At 39.8% G+C, this 20,495-nt stretch overlaps 1 protein-coding gene and 1 pseudogene across 3 annotated transcripts in view; both read right to left on the bottom strand.

Annotated features, from left to right (window-relative positions):
* Positions 1 to 20,495, bottom strand: part of LMBR1 (limb development membrane protein 1) — a 135,084-nt gene that overhangs the window by 21,364 nt on the left and 93,225 nt on the right. For both annotated transcript variants that reach the window (XM_080936124.1, XM_080936125.1), the window contains 5 exons: positions 14,103 to 14,183; positions 11,576 to 11,652; positions 10,957 to 11,034; positions 356 to 429; positions 64 to 154 (listed from right to left, as the gene is read on the bottom strand). In XM_080936124.1, the coding sequence (XP_080792250.1) occupies positions 64 to 154; positions 356 to 429; positions 10,957 to 11,034; positions 11,576 to 11,652; positions 14,103 to 14,183 (401 nt within the window). The remainder of the gene's footprint in view (positions 1 to 63; positions 155 to 355; positions 430 to 10,956; positions 11,035 to 11,575; positions 11,653 to 14,102; positions 14,184 to 20,495) is intronic.
* LOC308435601 (CCR4-NOT transcription complex subunit 9-like) lies at positions 4,592 to 5,525 on the bottom strand (annotated as a pseudogene). The gene has a single exon. The product of its transcript is annotated as a CCR4-NOT transcription complex subunit 9-like (transcript).

Below are 20,495 nucleotides of genomic sequence, written 5' to 3'. Positions count from 1 at the left end.
GAGCTACTCAGGGTGATTACTAACTAAAAGAAAAGCCACTTGGCCTCTAAGGCTTTACCTTACCTTTGTCATGGTTGTGTCGTCTTTCTTAGGTGTAAAGTTTCCAAAAACTCTGAGGCTATAGAAACCAACAACAGAAGACACCATGAGATAGCTGTGAGAATGAAGGAAAACTCTGCAAGACAATGCCCAAAGTCTGAAGCCCATAGGAAAAGCAAAGCAAAACAATCAGAGGCTGGTGGAGGACTGGCTTGTTTTTCTTTGCAGACAAATGTCTTAGTAAATTACTATTGTCCCAGAAACTAGACAGAAACCTTGTTAGCAGGTGTAAAACATTCGGCTGAAGAAAGGATACAAAATCAGAATGATTTCAAGTGCAGCTCCCACAAAGCCAAAAGTGGAGAGAGAGGCGCTTCCTATTCCAGGGCCCTGCAGGGAAGACACTCCTCAGAATTCAGTGATGCTATTATACAAGACAATTGAATTAGGAACATGAACACCTTACTTAAGACAGCATGAATCCTCCAAAGGCTAACTGACTTCTTCACAAACTCAACAGCATGTTATTAATTTTAACAGGTTCAAAGATAATCTGGTTTGCCTCAAATGTACTTTTAAGTCATTTGCCAAAATGATATCATTATAATTACTGCTATAAAATGAAACAACTTTTTAAAAAAATGAAACAATTTGCTCTCTGAGAAAAACACCTTGAATGTTCTGAGAGTTTTTTTGTTTTTTTGGGTTTTTTTTTTTTTTGTTTGTTTTGTTTTGTTTTTTACATTTTTTTCCTTTTTTTTTAAAACTTTTTATTGATTATTTGTGAATTTCACAGCATGCCCACTATCCCTTTCATGTCACCAAACTCCCTCAAAAAAAAAAAAAAAAAAAAAAAAAAAAACTCATATGAAGCTGAGGTATGCTATGGTGTGTCAAACAGTATTTTGCCCAAAGAACTTCTCATGCAAATGTTCGTTGCAGTGAGTCATTGGTCTGGTTGGAGGCCTCTGGCTTCTGCTACACTATCAATACTGGATCCTCAGTGGGACTCCTCTCAGATACCTTGTGCTGCCCTGTGTCATGGAGACCTGAGCTTTGGTTCTACAGGACAGGCTCCAACCAGTTCCAATAGTTCACAGATGAGGTAGAGATGTTGGGTAGGTTAACTCAAAGCCCTGGCTCTGGGCCTGGGTGGTAGCTGAGCTGGTCAGCTTAGAGCTCTTCAGCACTGCCCAAGCAAGAGGCAGGGCCCACTTTCCTGAGTGGCAGGACCAGCTCACCTGCTCTCCTGCCCTCCAGGACAGCTCACAAGTGCTGTGCAGGCTGGGGGCAGGGTGAGTGCTCCCGAAATCAAACCCTGGGGGACAGCTTCCCTGTGCCCACACCACCCAGCCATTTCTACTGTGCTGCCCAAGTGAGGTGCTGTTCTCTGGGGAGGCTTTTTTGTTTTCGTTTTGTAAACAGAATAATATATAATTAATGCAGAAACAACATATAAAAGTTACACTATACAGCTTGCCAAATTTAAGATATATTTACAAATAAAGCAATTTATATCCAATTTCCTTTTCCCAAATTTTCCTTGATAATTCAGTTACAAAAGTATGACTTGTAGCACTTATTTTTTAAGTAATTTTAACAAAATAGGAAGTAATACATACTTTTTTATAAATATTATCCTAATGTCAAGACCTACCTTTACTTAGGAAAAACTGAATAAATAATGTTCAGATGCTGATAACTGACAGCAAACATCAGTCCACTAAAGTAGGAACAATATTGTCAAAGCTTACTGCTAGAGATTAAAGGATAATCTCTAAATACACATCACCATTCCCCTGGTTCTCTTAAATGACAGCACCAGAGATAAAGCAAAACACAATCAGCCTAATAAATAGAAAACAATATCACACACATTGTATATACACTCTTACGTGGATATAAAGGAGTAAGAATAACCCATGGCGATTCCATACATGACTAAGGTGAGGGCACAGGACTTGCCAACTTTTGCCACGTAAGAGAATATGGACAATACCCAAGGGCAAGTGGTCAGGTTTTAAATTATATTAAATGTAATCCCAAATTAGCACCCTGTGTAAGAACCTAGGTCTCCTACTACAGCTAGTCGTGGATAACCCATCACACTGAAAAAGCAAGATTTGGATTTAAAATCGCACTTCATGATAATGATAGAGGACTTTAGAAAGGAAATAAATAACTCCCTTAAAGAAACACAGGAGAACACAGGTAAACAGGTAAAAGCCCTTAACATGGAAACACAAAAATCCCTTAAAAGAATTATAGGAAAACATCACCAAACATGTGAAGGAAGTGAACAAAACCATCTAGGATCTAAAAATGGAAATAGAAATAATAAAGAAATAACAAAGAGGCACAACCCTGGAGATAGCAAACCTAGGAAAGAGATCAGGAGTCACAGATGCAAGCATCACCAACAGAATACAAGAGATGGAAGAGAGATTCTTGGGTGGAGAAGATACCATAGAAAACATTGAAACAACAGTCAAAGAAAATACAAACTGCAAAAAGCTCCTGACCCAAAACATACAAGAAATCCAGAACACAATGAGAAAACCAAACCTAAGGTACATAAGAGACCAAGGATTCCCAACTTAAAGGACCAACTTAAATATCTTCAACAAAATTATATAAAAAAAAACATCCCTAACCTAAAGAGATGCCCATGAACAGACAAGAAGCCTATAGAACTCCAAATAGACTGGGCCAGTGTACTGGCTGGTTTTGTGTCAGCGTGACACAAGCTGGAGTTAATCACAGAGAAAAGAGCCTCAGTTGGGGAAATGCTTCCATGAGATCCAGCTGTAAGGCATTTTCTCAACTAGTGATCGAGGGGGAGGGCCCAGCCCATTGTGGGTGGTGTCATCCCTGGGCTGGTAGACCTTGGTTCTATAAAAAAGCAACCTGAGAAAGCCAGGGGAAGCAAGCCAGTTACTAACATCCCTCCATGGCCTCTGCATCAGCTCCTGCTTCCTGACCTGCTTGAGTTCCAGCCCTGAACAGCGATATGGAAGTGTAAGCTGAACAAACCCTTTCCTCCCCAACTTGCTTCTTGGTCATAATGTTTGTGCAGGAATAGAAACCCTGACTAAGACAACCAGAAAAGAAATTCCTCCCATCACATAATAATCAAAACACCAAATGCACAAAACAAAGAAAGAATATTAAAAGCAGTAAAGGAAAAAGGTCAAGTAACATATAAAAGCAAACCAATCTGAATTACACCAGACTTCTTACCAGAGACTAAAAGCCAGAAAATCCTGGGCAGATGTCATACAGACCCTGAGAGAACACAAATGCCAGCCCATGCTACTATACCCAGAAAAGCACTCAATTACCACAGATGGAGAAACCAAGATATTCCATGACAAAACCAAATTTACACAATATCTTTTCACAAATCCAGCCCTATAAAGGATAATAGATAGAAAATTCCAATACAAGGAGGAAAACTACACCCTAGAAAAAAAGTATTTTTTTCAACAAACCGAAAAGAAGATAGCCATACAAACATAATTTTACCTCTAACAACAAAAATAACAGGAAGCAACAATCACCCTTCCTTAATATCTCTTAACATCAATGAACTCAATTCTCCAATAAAAACCCATAGACCAATTAATTGGACGTAAACAGGACTTAGCATTTTGCTGCATACAGGAAATGCACCTCAGTGACAAAGACAGACACTACCTCAGAGTAAAAGGCTGGCAAAAAATTTTCCAAGCAGATGGTCCCAAGAAACAAGCTGGTGTAGCCATTCTAATATCAAGTAAAAATCGACTTTCAACCAAAAGTTATCAAAAAACACAAGGAAGGAAACTTCATACTCACCAAAGGAAAAATCTACCAAGATGAACTCTCAATTCTTAATATTTATGCTCCAAATGCAAGGGTACTCACTTCTCTTTCTTTCTTTCTTTCTTTCTTTCTTTCTTTCTTTCTTTCTTCCTTCCTTTCTTTCTTTCTTTTTTCTTTTTTCTTTCTTTTTTGCAATGGCCAGAGCAAATTTTTATTGAACTTATGCAGTTAACAGACGTATAAACAGATAAACAGTGCCAATTGACAAGGTTTTGCTGAAAACTACAGCTTGTGTCCATTAAACACACCTCTCTCTTTTGAGATTAAAAACAAAAATGTAAAGTAGACAAACACTGTAAGAGAGAGAATTAAGAGACACACCTTGAGTCGTCCAAAAAGGCAAAGTTAAAGAAAAAGAAGCCACATGGCTTGGTCCCAGGCGCTCTCTATGCCTAGAGTGTCACTGCCATTACAAGTCTCCTCTCTTTACCAGTGGCTAGGCAGAGATTCAGGCAGGAGCAGGGTCATCTTGGGCATGCTGCAAATACAGAATTTGGGGTGTTGACTCCGTCCTGGGGCTGTGGTAGCAGACTGCTGTCAGGAGCTCAATTCCTGGGAGCGGCAGGGGGATCCAGAACCTCCAGTCAGCCCACACACCTCAGCAGGGTAACTTGCCTCTTTTCTCCAGTACAGTTCAGCACTGAGGTTGTCTATTCCCAGTGGGCAATAAAACCTGAGCAGTTTTACCTCAAAGCTTCCAACATAGAGGGTAGTGAGAGGGAACAGCGATGATCACTGAGGGGGGCAGGGGAATTTCCTGGGGATCAGTGACCTGGCCCTATGAAGGTTCTTCATCAAATGTGCAAACCAGCGTTTCCGGGTGGTATTGTCTTTTAGCACCCAGGCAAAGGTTGTATCCTTCACCTGGTCAGGGAAGCACTGTCTGAGTGTTTGATGTGCCCTGGGATTACCTGAGAGTCAAAGGTAACAACATCTTACTACATGCTTCAGCAGACGGGCTGGCAGTTTTTTGGATAGCTGCAGGACCATTTTACCCATGATCATGGCAACATGAGAAAAATGCTCATATGTCTGACATATATAAGCCAGACCAGTGTCATCTAAGAGGATCTTCTGGAGGATGGATGTGGCAACTGTTTTTAGAAAGTTCATTTCCAGATTCCATGATCCCCAAACATAAAGGGATGGTTTCTGTTGTCAATAAAATTTCTAGCTCATCTGTTGTAAGGGAGGCCCCAATAACTCCAAGGCTGGCGAGCTGAAAATATTCAAAGGGATGAGTTTTACTGGCTGTGTGGAAAATGGGTACAAAAAGAGTGGGATGTGTGCTACAAGAAAAGCTGCTCTGGTCTCCAGGTGTGAGGCCACACACTGTAGCAATGCTAGAGCATTGCTAACTGTGTAAGACTGGTGGACTGCCAAGGTTGGAGGGTTGATGAATGGATAGATGTTTGTAATTTCCTGTAAAAGTTGTAGTAGTACAAAACCAATGTCATAGGACGGGCACAAGGTCAGAGACAGACTCCAGCTTCCTGCGCCGCTCCAGCAAAGCATTTCCCTTGTCTCAGGACTGGACAGTTCATTATCCACTGACAGATCTCCTCTCTGTCCGCTTGGGCCAGTGCAGTCAGCACAGGTGCTGCTGTGGCCAGGCTGTGCATGTTAGGAGCAGCCACGGCTCTCCTTCTTCAGCCTAACATGCCCTTTAGACACACACTTTCATTAAAACACTTTACTAAAGTGTAAAGCACACATTACACCTCACACGATAATAGTGGGAAACTTCAATAGCCCACTGTCAGCAATGGACAGATCATGGAAAGAGAAACTAAACTGACACAGTGAAACTAACAGAAGTTATGAACCATATTGATTTAACATATCTATAGAATATTTCATTCTAAAACAAAAGAATACACCTTCTTCTCAGAACCTCCTCCAAAACTGACCATATAGTCGGTCACAAAACAGGCCTCAACAGATACAAGAAGATTGAAATAATCCTATGTATCCTGTCAGATCACCATGGACTAAGGCTGGTCTTCAATAACAACAAAACAAAAAGCCCACATACACATGGAAGCTTAACAATGCTTTACTCAATGATAACTTGGTCAAGAAAAAAATGAACAAAGAAATTAAAGGCTTTTTAGAAATTAATGAAAATGAAGGCACAATATACCCAAACTTATGAGACACAATGAAAACACTGCTAAGAGGAAAACTCATAGCTCTGAGTACCTCCAAAAACAAAAACAAAAAAACAAACAAAAAAACCAAAACAAACGAACAAACAAAAACTAAAGAGAGCATACACTAGCAACCTGACAGCACAATTGAAAGCTCTACAACAAAAGGAAGCAGATACACCCAAAAGGAGTAGACAGCTGGAAATAATAAAACTCAAAGCTGAAATCAACCAAGTAGAAACAAAAAGAACTATACAAACAAAAAATCAACAAAACCAGAAGCTGGTTGAGAAAAATCAATAGGACAGATTATTAAATCCTTACCCAGACTAACCAAAGGGCACAGAGAGAGTATCCAAATTAATAAAATCAGAAATAAAACTGAAGACATAACAACAGAAACTGAGAAAATTTTTAAAAATTCATCAGATCCTACTACAAAAGTCTATATTCAACCAAACTGGAAAACAGGATGAAATGGACAATTTTCTAGGCAGATCCAAATGAGGATCAGATAAACCATCTAAACAATCCATTAGCCCCTAGAGAAATGGAAGTAGTCATTAAAAGCCCCCCGCCCCACAAAAGCCCAGTACCAGATGGGTTTAGCGCAGAATTTGCTCAGACCTACAACGAAGACCTAATACTAATACTTCTCAAACTATTTCACAGAATAGAAACAGAAGGAAAACTATGAAGCCACAGTTACAGATACCTAAACCACAGAGAGACCCAACAAAGAAAGGGAACTTCAGGCCAATATCTCTTATGAATATCAATGCAAAAATACTCCATAAAATTCTCAAAAAAACAAATCCAAGAACACATCAAAACAATCATTAACCATAATCAAATACGTTTCTTCCTAGGAATGCAGGGATGGTTCAATATATGAAAATCTATCAATGTAATCCACTATATAAACAAACTCAAAGGAAAAAAAAACCACATGATCATTTCATTAGATACAAAAAAAAAAACAACAAAAAAAAAAAAAACACTTTGACAAAATACAACACCAGTTCATGTTAAAAGTATTAGAAAGATCAGGAATTCAAGGTCAATACCTAAATATAATAAAAGCAATATACAGCAAACCAATAGCCATCATCAAACTAAATAAAGAGAAAAGCAAAAGAATCCCATTAAAATCAGAAACAAGATGAGGCTACCCACTCTTTCCCTACCTATTCAATATAGTACTCAAAGTCCTAACCAGACCAATTAGATAACAAAAGGATATCAAAGGGATTTTGGAAACATATTGGAAAGGAAGAAGTCAAAAAAATATCACTTTTTGCAGATAATATGATACTATATGTAACTGACCCCCAAAATTCCACCAGAGAACTCCTACAGCTGATAAACAACTTCAGCAAAGTGGTGGGATAGAAAATTAACTCAAACAAATCAAAATCCTCTACTCAAAGGATAAACAGGCTGAGAAAGAAATTAGGGAAATGACACCCTTCAGAATAGTCACAAATAATACAAAATACTTTGGTGTGACTCTAACCAAGCAAGTGAAAGATCTGGATGACAAGAACTTCAAGTCTCTGGAGAAAGAAATTGAAGATCTCAGAAGACAGAAAGATCTGCCAGGCTCATGGACTGGTGGGATTAATATAGTAAAAATGGCCATCTTGCCAAAAGCAATTTACAGGTTCAATGCAATCCCCATCAAAAGCCAAACTCAATTCTTCATAGAGTTATAAAGAACAATTTGCAAATTCATTTGGAATAACAAAAAACCCAGGATAGTGAAAACTCTTCTCAACAATAAAAGAACATGTAGGGGAATCACCATTCCTGACCTCAAGCTGTATTACAGAGCAGTAGTGATAAAAACTGAATGGTATTGGAACAGAGACAGGCAGGTAGATCAATGGAACAGAACTGAAGACTCAGAAATGAGCCCACACACCTATGGTCACTTAATCTTTGACAAAGGAGCTAAAAACATTCTATGGAAAAAAGGACAGCCTCTTCAACAAATGGTGCTGGTTCAACTGGCAGTCAGCATGCAGAAGAATGTAAAAAAAAAAAAAAAAAAATTCTTATCTCCTTATACAACAATCAAGTCCAAGTGAATCAAGAATCTCCACATAAAAAACAGATACACTGAAACGTATAGAAAAGAAAGTGGGAAAAAGCCTCGAACACATGGGCACAGGGGAAATTTTCCTGAACAGAACACCAATGTCTTATGCTCTAAGATTAAGAAACAACAAATGGGACCTTATAAAACTGAAAAGCTTCTATAAGGCAAAGGACATGGTCAATAGGACAAAATGGCAACCGACAGATTGGGAGAAGATCTTTACATCTACATCCAATATAGGGCTAGTATTCAATATACACCAAAAAGTTAGACTGCAGAAAATCAAATAACACTATTAAAAATAGGGGGCAGAGCTAAACAAGGAATTCTAAAATGAGAAATATCAAATGGCCATGAAGCGAATCAAAACAACCCTGAGATTCCAACTCATGCTAGTCAGAATACCTAAAATCAAAAACTCAGGTGACAGCAGATGCTGGAGAGGATGTGGAGAAAGAGAAACACTCCTCCACTGTTGGTGGGATTTCAAGCTGGTACAACCACTCTGGAAATCCATCTGGCAGTTCCTCAGAAAATTGGACATAGTACTACCTAAGGACCCAGCTATACCACTCCTGGGCATATACCCTAAAGAAGCTCCAACATATAACAAGGACACATGCTCCACTACATTCATTGCAGCCATATTTATAATAGCTGGAGGCCGGAAAGAACCCAGATGTCCTTCAACAGAGGAATGGATACAGAAAATGTTGTGCATTTACACAATGGAATACTACTCAGCTATTAAAAACAATGATTCATGAAATTCTTTGGCAAATGGATGGAACTAGAAAAATCATCCTGAGCGAGGTAACCCAGCCACGACAGAACACACATGGTATATACTCACTGATAAGTGGATATTAGATCAGCCCAAAAGCTTGGAATGCACAGATACAATTAACAGATGGCAATAAGCTCAAAAAGAAGAAACACCAAAGTGTGGATGTTCCAGTCCTTGGTAACAAAATATCCACAGGAGGAAATACTAAGACAAAGTATGGAGCAGAGACTGAAGAAAAGGTCATCTAGAGACTGCCCCACCTGGGGATCCATCCCATATATAGTCATCAAACCCAGAGACTATTGAGGATGCTAAAAAGTGCTTGCTGACAGGAGTCTGATATAGCTGTCTCCTGAGAGTCTCTGCCAGAGCCTGATAAATACAGATAGTGATGCTCACAGCCAACCACTGGACTGAGAATGGGGTCACCAACAGAACAGTTAGAGAAAGGACTGAAGGAGCTGAAGGGGTTTGCATTCCCATAGGAAGAACAACAATATCAACCAAGCAGATTACCCAGAGGGACTAAACCACCAACCAAAGAGTACACATGGAGGGACCCATGGCTCCAGTCACATATGTAGCAGAGGATGGCCTTATCCATCATCAAGGGGAAGAGAGGCCCTCGTCATGTGAAGTCTTGATGCCCCAGTGTAGAAGAATGCTAGGGCTGGGAGGCGGGAGGGAGTGGTAGGGTGGGTAGGGGACCATCCTTCTAGAGGCAGGGAGATTGGGGATGGTATGGGGGATTCTGAAAAGGAAACCAGGAAAGATAACATTTGAAATGTAAATAAAGAAAATATCCAATAAAAGAATCTACTGTCATCTTATCAAAACAAAAATAACAAAAAAGACATAGAATGACAACATCTGCCTTAGAAACAAGACAGTAAGTCAGGAGGATTTTAATGTCACCAATATGAGGATTGGGAAGCTGCTGACTTGGGAAAACAATGACATGGGAAAACAAAATGAATTTCAAAATGTAAATCAAACACCAACTTTACATATTCAAAAGCAGCTAGGTCTGGTGACCCACACCTGTATTCCTGGTACTTAGGAGGGAGGAGCAGGAAGATCATAAATTCAAGGTTATCCTTGGTTCCATAAGAAGTTTGAGGCCATGCTGAGTGACAGGTAATCCTCTCCCAAAACATGGGTTTACATATGCACATGAGTGTGTACATGTATACGTGTGTGTGCCTGTACACCAACAGCAGAAGAGGGGTGTTTCCAAACTTTATAGGCACCTAGAAAAGTGTTGCAAAATAAATATGGTGGCACAAACCTGTAACCTCAGCTCAGACAAAAGACTTTATGTCAGGTATAAGGATTTAATGATAAACATCTTCCTAACAGAACACAGAGTTAAAATAGGGTAACAGTCAAACCCTAATAGAATCATCAACTTTTTTTGTTTGAGATTATTTTTGAGACAGTCTTCACATGTAGCCCAGGCCGATCTTGAACTGAAACTCACAACATTCAGTCCCTTAGGTGCTAGGATTGTATGCATGTGCCACCCTGACAAGTGGAATCAATAATCTTTAAACCAGATAAAAGTTAACTCATGAAAAAAGTTCATCTGGACTCTCCTCCAATAACCACACAGTTTAAGTGCATTTCAAAAGATATATGATACTTCTGACACACAATTCCCAGTATTTTCCCAACATATAGTAAGTTTGTGAAGTGTAGCTGACCTACCTTTATACATTACTATTTTAGAGCATGCATTTTCTTTAAAGAATTACAAATAAAAATTTCAGTAAAAATTAACATCAAGTCTGACACAGAAGTCTATAAATAACCCAGATACTTGAAAAAAATATCCTAAAAACAAAATCACATACATATATATCATATATGTAAGATATGAACATGTTTGTGCAAGCTTTTTATTCAGAGACATTCACAGGGCTTGAAATGCTTTCATCCAGAAAAATGTTTCCATGAACGGACACAAAATACTCTGACACGCATCTAGAAAGACCTTTGGATGCATTTGACTTTACCCGAGTTCCCTTTGGCATTGCAGTCTCATCAACCAGCAGGCAGAGAATATTGCACGCCACCACGAGGACGGAAATGGCCTGCAACAGAGAGGGCACTGTCAGGTCTCAGGCTCAAACACTGCTTTTGACAATACACTCAATGTGTCTTTCAGAATGGGACACAGTCCTGTGATGAGTATATACTCCACACAGTATATATAAAAACTCTAAGACAAATTCCTAACATTCTGTAAAGTATGATGTCAAGGCTCATGATAGAAGATAACGATATGGAAGTGTTTACTGTGTAGACTTCTCAGTGAGGGGCCCAGAGCTTGACAGACTACTCAGGTGAGCTTTATCATAGCTCATTTTAGAAAGCAACACCACTTCTGAAGATTTTGGAGCAGCAGCTACACTTTGTGTTTTCTTAATTCTCCTCAAGCGAAACCAGAAGTTCCTGCTTCATGCAGAAGTTAAGTATTGATGACATATCTAATTGTCATTCATTTCCATTTTTGCCTGCTGAATTTTTACAAACTGAGATACAGAGGGATTTTGATTCTGTTAACAGAACTACAATTCCCTAGGAGCGGCTCCGGTAGGGACACATAAAAGACTGCACACAATGGCTCCTTACTGTTTCAATAAGAAGTAGAACCATAACAGCAGGATACACCAAATTTCTCTCCCAGGCTGAAGCCTTTTTTCTTCTTTCTATTAGAAAGAAAACAAAATAAAATAAAAATTCAGCAATTCCCAAAAATTGTTTACAGGTTCAAATTTTCATACCTTATATTTCAACCAGTAAACATTATGTTTTGCTTTCTGAAAAATGTTAAGATTTTAATTATCATCTACAAACTATAAAAATCCATTTAAAAGCAGCTTACTACAGTAAAAGCTCAACCCTATGAGGCTTAAACTTCACCTTGGTAAAGACAAATTTGCTTTTAAGAAAATATATCATTAATAAATAGCTCCCTGTTTTCCCAATGTAGGGGAATGCCAAGTCACTGAGGTGGAGAGGGTGGCTGGGAGAGGGTGCACCTTCCCAGAGTCAAGTGGAGGGGGGAGGGGAGTTGAGGATAACATTTGAAATGTAAATACAGAGAGTATCTAATAAAGAAAAAGAAAGGAAAGACAGAAAGTCAGCAATGCAGATGACACAGAAAGCTGACCCTCCTGCACTGGGACAGCCAACAAAGTAATTGAAGGAGGACAAATCACCAGACTGGCAGAATGAAAATCTTGATGCAGAAATGAACATTTGCTAAAGGACAGATGATCAGACTGCAATTATGAAGAATCAATGTATCTTCATGAGGACATTCAGACTATTACGTTTGTGTAATTGATCACTGTTTCTGTGATAAAAGTTAAAGCTTAAACAGAAAGGGCAAAATGTAGGAGAATTTTAATCCAGCAACATGGCTGCTCTGATTGGAATGCAAACACCCCCTTTGTGCATAACTTTAATCCCAATGTAGGCAAAATTAATTTGTAGAAGAAAGCAGCCATGTTTCAAAGTGGTGTTTAATTAAAGAATGTACAAAATGACGAATCAGAAAAATATTTGACAGGATAGGATATGCCCAACCTCATGAGAACCAAAGAGGAGCTTTTTAAGCAGAGCACAGAAATACACACACACACACAGAGAGAGAGAGAGAGAGAGAGAGAGAGAGACAGAGACAGAGACAGAGACAGAGACAAAGAGAGACAGAGACAGAGAGAGACAGAGAGACAGAGAGAGACAGAGAGAGGGAGTTTAGTGAGATGAGGTCAGTGCAGTGGAGTTGAGCTGTGGCAGTTCAGTCTGGTGGCGGTTCAGTTTGTGGAGTTTAGAGGTGGTTTTTACTGGGACAGTTTTACTTTGAGAACAAGCTAAACACAGGTGAAGACAGAATGAGTCAGAGAATGAGAAGCTGTAAGATTAGAACATATTGCTAGACTTAGTTTGAGGGTAAAGTAGAGCAACTTAGTGAGAACCAAGAGAAGCCAGTTTGAATCAGTCAGCTCGGAGAAGGGTTTGAGTCAGAACAGCTGAGCTAAATCAGCCACCAGAATTCAGAAAGAACTAGAAAGGGTGAGCTTATTCTTCAGTAAACCTCTGAGATAGCAATTATATCTGGCAAATAAAAGAAACTATTACATAAGGAGATATTACAACCTATGCATATTGTGCTGTTAATGTCTGCTGCCTGGCAGATACAGTTTTCCACTCATTTCTTTTCTTCTATCTCCCATGGCACTGAAAGTGACCTGTCTTGCAAATATTAATAACTCTTCCCATGGGAAGCAGTTCCATGAAAAGAAAGTTTACTTAGTCTTCACAGAGTGGCATTATTTGAAAGGATTAGACAAAATGGAAGGTATGGCCTTGTTGGAGGAAGTGTGTCATTGGAAGTGGGTTTCGATGTACCGAACACCCAAGCCAGGCCCAGTGCCTGCCTTTTTCTTCCTCTGTCTGCCTCGTGCCATTACAATCCCTGCTATGATGATTTAAACCACTGAAACTGTAAACAAGCTCTCAATTTAAATGTTTTCTTTTATAAGAAAAAAAATAAGTAGCTCCCTTTTAGGATAAGAATATTCATACTTGATACACATGTATATACTGATATGGGCAGACATTTGAGTGGATAAAGGAGTATAGTAATTCCTTCTAGTTTCAGGTCCCAAGGCTGAATGAACACTTTGTTTTCCAAAGACTATAAAGGAACTATAAGTCCAGTTCCAGGGAATACACAGACATTCAGGCAAAATATTCATACACATAAAAAATAAATAAACCTTAAAAGTAATTTCAGGGGCTGGAGAGATGGCTCAGTGGTTAAGAGCACTGACTGCTCTTCCAGAGGTCCTGAGTTTGATTCCCAGCAACCAAAGGGTGGTTCACAACCATCTGTAATGAGATCTGGTGCCCTCTTCTGACCCACAAGGATACACAAAGGCAGAACACCTGTATACATAATAAATAGATCTTTAAAATAAAAGTAATTTCAGAAAATATATACTTACACTCTCCCAAAAGAAAGACCAGTCAATGACTGAACACAATAAGTTTCTAACACAAAGTTTTCATTAATTTTCAAATATTTTAAGACTATTTTACAATCTTAATTACTAAAACCAACAAATAAACCAAGAAAAAAGTACAATACCTAATTTTGTCTTAAGGGTCTTTACATTCTCAAGTTCTTGCTCCAATTCCATTGTGCTGTGTTCCACCGACGAAGACAGCCCTATTAAAGCAAGAGCAATCTTAAGTGCGGCAGAGGACAGCTCGCAGAACAGACAGCACACAGTTACTATTAAACATTTGGTACTGTTCTAGAGCATTCATGTTCTTAATGACTGAAAACCATATTTCTTAGGAAAATGTCTTCCCTTGCTTGCTCTGTTTTCATGTGCTTAACAATACAAGGAGTCAAGCCCTGCGGCTCTCCAGTTTGCCTCCCTAAGATGACAATTATCACCAGTGTGGCTGGTGCTTCCACAGCTTTCTTCATATTCATATTTTAACTTCTGTCTCACATATGGGTTTTCTCTCTCATGCAAATTCTTATATAAATACTCATCCAGACACATTAGCCGACTGTTTGCTGTTGCCTGTCAATAAACATTTCCCAACGGCCGGGTGTGCAAACCACAATCTGGATTGCTATAACCTCACTCAGCATTATTACTTTGTCAGTGTTCTAGTCAACATTAACACTTCCAGTTCATTTGCGTCTGCTATTTCTGTGAAACACATTTCCAATCTTCAGAATAATGGGCCAATATAGGCTTAGGAACTTCTTAAAGTCTACATTCCCCAAATGCTTTTAAGTACCATAATAATTCAAATTTTTATAATAAGCCTAACTGCTATTGCCTTTGGAAACTCCTACTTCATTAGTACTGGGTGTGGTGGACTGTTGAATATTTGCCAAAGTAATAGGCTATTTAAGTGGGCATTTTCCTAAATGCAACAAACCACATGCCCCATTTCTCACGTGGATTTCCTCCATCCTACGTTCCTCTGCTTCTGCAACAGCCTATGTACAGAATCTTCCTCTTTTGCTTGGTCTATGAAATTCTGGAGCAGATAAATTGAAACCCACAGACACAGATGTGACAGGTTAGGATTCTTCCATTGTTAAGGGATGGTTTCATTGTGGATGTGTATTTGGCTACTAAAGGTCTCCCTTTTTATAAGACTGTTATGTATAAGTAATGTACAACATACATTTTATCATTTCATAATGATCATTTCCTCAAATTATGTTTTGAGAACTTTTACATTTTTATTCCTTTTTGGGTTTTACTTGCCACGAATGTGCATGTGTTTCATTAAAATCATCATCTAGCTAAATCTTACGTCAAGTTTAATCTCTATCAGTTAAGAATTCATTGGTGATAAGTAAGTGAATCTGGCTTCCTGGTTTAAAAAAGCAAGCAATTCACAAGACAGGCCAACAGGAAACTTGCCAGTAAAGGTTAGCCCTGGATCCACGCATCTACAAGCAAAACTAAGTGGACTCGGTAGGTCTTATATGCATTTGTGCACATGTATTTACATGTAACAGTACTAAAGAGATAAAGAGTTTGGCGGGGTGGAGGAGTTAGAGAAGATAAAGGGCCAGTGATAAAGATGAAATGATTGTGTCTGAAATTCTCAAAAAAATAAATAAAACTTTTTCAAAAGCAGCACATGTACAAGCAAGTAGAAAAACTAGGCAGCGGGAAGCCCTGGTTCAGGAACTCTGTCCCAGTAGTAAGAGGGACAAAAAAAAGCCCTGAATGAATTAACTCTTGAGTGTGTGTTTTTGATGTGGCCATGCCATTTCAAGAAGAGCAAAGCCTAGGACCCTTCGGAAATGAATGGCAAGTCCTTCTTTCCTGGTCCAAGTGCAACAGTTGATTGTGAGTGCACAAAATGTCAACTAGCTTCTCCCCGGGATTATGCACAGCCTGAAGACTGCTCACCTACAGAGACTGCTCCTATTCAGATTAATTAAACCTACATCTTTGTTCAGCTGCACGCAATAACCTTGCCAACCTATTCAATGTATTACAATACTTTTGCTTCAGTGTCACCATCAGAGAGCCCAATCCAACTGAATCCAACTTCTGTGTCTGTCTTTTCTTTACTGAGACTTAGAAATAAGAAAGTAGGTGAGAATGACAGGAAAAGCTGAAGAGGTTAGACTGTTAGAGACCCTTCAGGAAAGTCTGTCTCTGGAGCTGTGGTGAGCACAGCATAGCAGGAAGAGGTCACCCCAGTCATCTGGGTCTTTTAGTCACTGGCCTCAGAATGAAAGCTTGGGGGTGCTCCCTACTTCAGCTAGGACAGGAACGATGCAAAGCTTTGGCTTTATCAGAGAGAAGACAAGGAGAACCTGGAACAAGATGCTAAGTAGCCCACCCTCATTTATTCAATCTTTTCAGCCAATTTACCCCAATTACATTCAGCAAATCTAGTACCTGCATTCAGAATAACTCAGAACATCAACTTTCCACACTATGTGTCTTAGTTTTCAGTGACTTTTAAGTCTTACTCTTATCAGAACAAAGTGTACACAAAGCTTAGTGTCAAAACCTTTGGACTGTTTCAATGCCTGTTTCCCCGACACCTCACCACAAGGTGCTTTACAGACTCCTCACACCTCAAGGTGTCCGGGAGACAGAGAGAGGGACTACAGACATGATACCCTTCAAGGACATGCCTCTAGCTTCTGGCTGCTAAGATGTAGCTTTTAATGACGCGCTTCTCAACCTGTGGGTCGCAACCCTTCAGAGAGTCAAATGACCCTTTCACAGGGGTCACCTATCACCATCGGAAAACATATTTACAATTCATAACAGGAACAAAATTACAGGTATGAAGTAACAATGGAAATAATTTTATGGTTGGGTGGTCACCCCAACATGAGGAACTGTATTAAAGGGTCACAGCATTACGAAGGTTGAGACCCACTGTGCAAAATAACACCACAAGTTGGAGATAAGCCTTTAAGCCCACAGCTGCAGCACTGCTTTTGCAAAGCCTACAGCAACTCCTAGTCTTATCCCAGGAATGTCTTCTTGTCCACACCACTGTAAACTGTGCAGGATCTTTGTTCCCAGTGTTCTTGCTGTGAATACATATCTATGCAGCAACATATCTACTGAGCACAGGTGAACGTTGCATCCCCAGATTCACATATCAGATCAGAGGAATTTCTTGATCCTTTTTTTCTTCCCTACCATATTCTCTTAACTGTGTATGGAAGGAGTGTTAGCTAGAGGCTGACTCTACTGGTCTGGAACATTCTTAAATTTTATACTTTATTCTTGTCATTCTTGTTTATTTTCTTATTTCTAAGCTTCATGAACTTTCTGTTAACTGGATGTCCCAGATGATGGAGAACTGGCCTTTCTCATGAAAATGGCCTTCTTGTCCATACGGAACATGAGGGGTGGTTCATCTTTAGCCATTCTTCCATGTATCCCACATCCACATGCCCATATCTGCTTGTGTTCACATGGGAGTCTCCTCAGACACCAGAGTTTTGATTGTGTTCTTGTGTTTTAAAAATGAAGCCATGAAGTGCATGCTGACAGGTGCCTGATATAGCTATCTCCTGAAAGGCTGTGCCAGAGCCTGACAGATACAGATGCTCACAGCCCACCATTGAACTGAGAACAGGGTCCCCAGTGGAAGAGTTAGAAAAAGGACTGAAGGAGCTGAAGAGGTTTGCAACCCCATAAGAACAATATCAACCAACCAGATCCCCCTGAGTTCCCAGGGACTAAAACACATCCAAAGAGTACACATGGAACACATGGCTCCAGCCACATAGGTAGGAGAGGGTGGCCTTTGTCCCGCATCAGTGTGAGATCAAGGCTCGGTCCCCCGGTTTAAGGGAATGTCTGGGCAATAAGAGTAGTGGGTGGGTGTATGGGGGAGCACTCTCAAAGAAGCATGGGGAGGGGGAATGGGATAGGGGTTTCTGGAGGGGAACCCGGGAAAGGGGATAACATTTAAAATGTAAATTTTAAAAATATACAATAACAAAAAAGAAGAAGAATGAAGTTAGGAGAAATAAATGCCAATCTGAACTTCAGACTTCTAGCTGAAGCTTCACTCCTAACATTCCAGTGATTCCCTACTGCTAGAGCTCTTAGGCTGGACACATTCCTGAGAAAAGCCCTCCTAACTTCTTTCTCAAGTTAAAGTTCAGCTATACAAATGGAGGACGGAATCTATGTATCTATACAAGCACTCCTACCCTGCTAGGCCAGAGACCCTCTCTTTTACACAGAAGTAATTTTTATTCTTCTTCTAAGATGGACAAGAGGCAAGTGCCTGGTACCTTAGATGGAAGCAAAGAATGTAGCGATTAAGCCACTTCATGACAGCTTTTTAAACAAGCCCTCCCTTTCTTAGCTCATGCTACCTTATCTGGTGGTGTCCCTTTGTGAGTTTGCGGAATTCTAAAGTATAAATCAAGCACAGATGACCTAGAAATAGACTCCTTTGTTCTGTCAAACTGGTTAATTTCAACATTTTCTTCTCTGCTAAATTCCAAGTTTTTATTGTGGTTTTCCCTTGGAATTTTCTGACTCCCTGGGTTTATGATTGTCTCTGTTCTCACCCATTGGGATGGCATGTACCTATCAAGATGCTTTCCACTAAGTCAAAAAACTCAGAGTAGCTGAAAAATAAGGAAATGGTTCCACATAATTGGAAGTTAGGAGACAGAGACAGAGCAAGCATCCAGGTGGCTTTCCAGCAGCTCAACAGTGACATCAAGGGACTAAACTGTGCCTCCCACCAACCACAAGACTGATGTGTTAAGAACTGTGGCTTTTCCTCGTTGCTGGGCAAATGTGTGAACTGTTTATTTGACTTGATTCCTTCTTTTTCTTCTTTCCTCAGTTACATGACTTTTGGTAATTCTTCCCCGACTCACTGGGTATCCCAGTGCTTACCTTCTCACTTGTAATACTCCTACTGAGTCAGAGTTTTCACTGTGATATCAGTATAAACAGCCGGCTCTTCTGTCCAGCATTTTGTGTCATGGTAAACTCACAATGACATTAGCTAACTGTCTTAGTCAGGGTTTCTATTCCTGCACAAAACATCATGACCAAGAAGCAAAATAGGGAGGAAAGGGTTTATTCAGCTTACACTTCCACATTGCTGTTCATCACCAAAGAAAGTCAGGACTGGAACTCAAGCAGGTCAGGAAGCAGGAGCTGATGCAGAGGCCATGGAGGGATGTTAGTAACAGGCTTGCTTCCCCTGGCTTTCTCAGGTTGCTTTCTTATAGAACCCAGGTCTACCAGCCCAGGGATGGCACTACCCACAATGGGCCCTCCCCACTTGATCATTAGTTGAGAAAATGCCTTACAGCTGGATCTCAGGGAGGCATTTCCTCAACTGAGGCTCCTTTCGCTGACCCAAAACCAGCCAGGACACTAACCATTTCCTCACTGCTCCTCTTTCCTTCCTCCAAATCCTCGTCTTGCTAAAATATTATTTCAAGGCTAATGATACATTTTTCCTTCCATGTAGTACTTAGACTACTGTCTCATGTCAATTCAGAAAGATGTAAAACAAATACACCAATATTGATTTGTTTTTTGCTCTAATCAATAAGTAACATCTTAGGGAACGTGTGTAACTCTTCACAACTGCAAGTTGCAGATGGTAAGTTTGACACAACTTTTAAAAGTATTTTTATTAAAAATAATTTTTCATACAATATATTCTGATCACAATTTCCTCTGCCCCAACTCCCAGATCCTCCCCATTTCCCTTACCCTCCCAACTCTTTCCTTTCTTTTTATCTCTCATCAGAAAAAAAAAAAAAAAAAAAAACTTTTTAAAAGAACACAAGAAACATACACACAAACAAAACCCATAAAAACAAAAAATAGAAATCATAATATATAAGAGACCAGTAAAAAGCCTGCCAAAAAATACCACTGAGCTTTTTTTTTTTTTTTTTTTTTTTGACCATCTACTATAAGACATGGGGCCTACCCGTAAGTGTGGTTAAAATACCCAATGAGACTCCATTGGAGAAAGCCAATTGTTCTTTGAAAGTGGTTTATAAATTGGAGATGGCTCTTCTTGATCAGAGATGGAAGCTCATGTGTACATTTCTCCTCTCAGTTCTGGGATCCCCTGTCTGGCTTGAACCTGTGCAGATTCTGTGCACGGCTCTAAGTCTGTATGTGCATCATTTCTGTCATGTCCGAAAGACACTGTTTCCTTGGAGTCCTCCATCTCCTCTGGCTCTAACAATCTTTCCACCTGCTCTTCTGCATACTTCCCTGAGCCCTGAGAGGAAGGGTTTGAAAAAGACGTCCATTTGGAACTCAATATTCCAAAACCTCTTAACAAATTGTACAGTTGTAGGTTTCTGTAGTAACACACACCTAAGTTTTGATGGTGGCAGAGCAAACATGTATTGCAGAGTGTGTGTGTGTGTGTGTGTGTGTGTGTGTGTGTGTGTGTGTAATACTCCTTGGCTACCTAAGCAGTTCCAAGTCCTGGAGTAGGCCCTCAATCCAAGCAGAGT

This window comes from Micromys minutus (genome assembly GCF_963924665.1).
Source record: "Micromys minutus genome assembly, chromosome: 23".
Classification (NCBI taxonomy): domain Eukaryota; kingdom Metazoa; phylum Chordata; class Mammalia; order Rodentia; family Muridae; genus Micromys; species Micromys minutus.
Note: the sequence above shows the minus strand (reverse complement) of the source record. Positions and strands in the feature narration are given on the sequence as shown.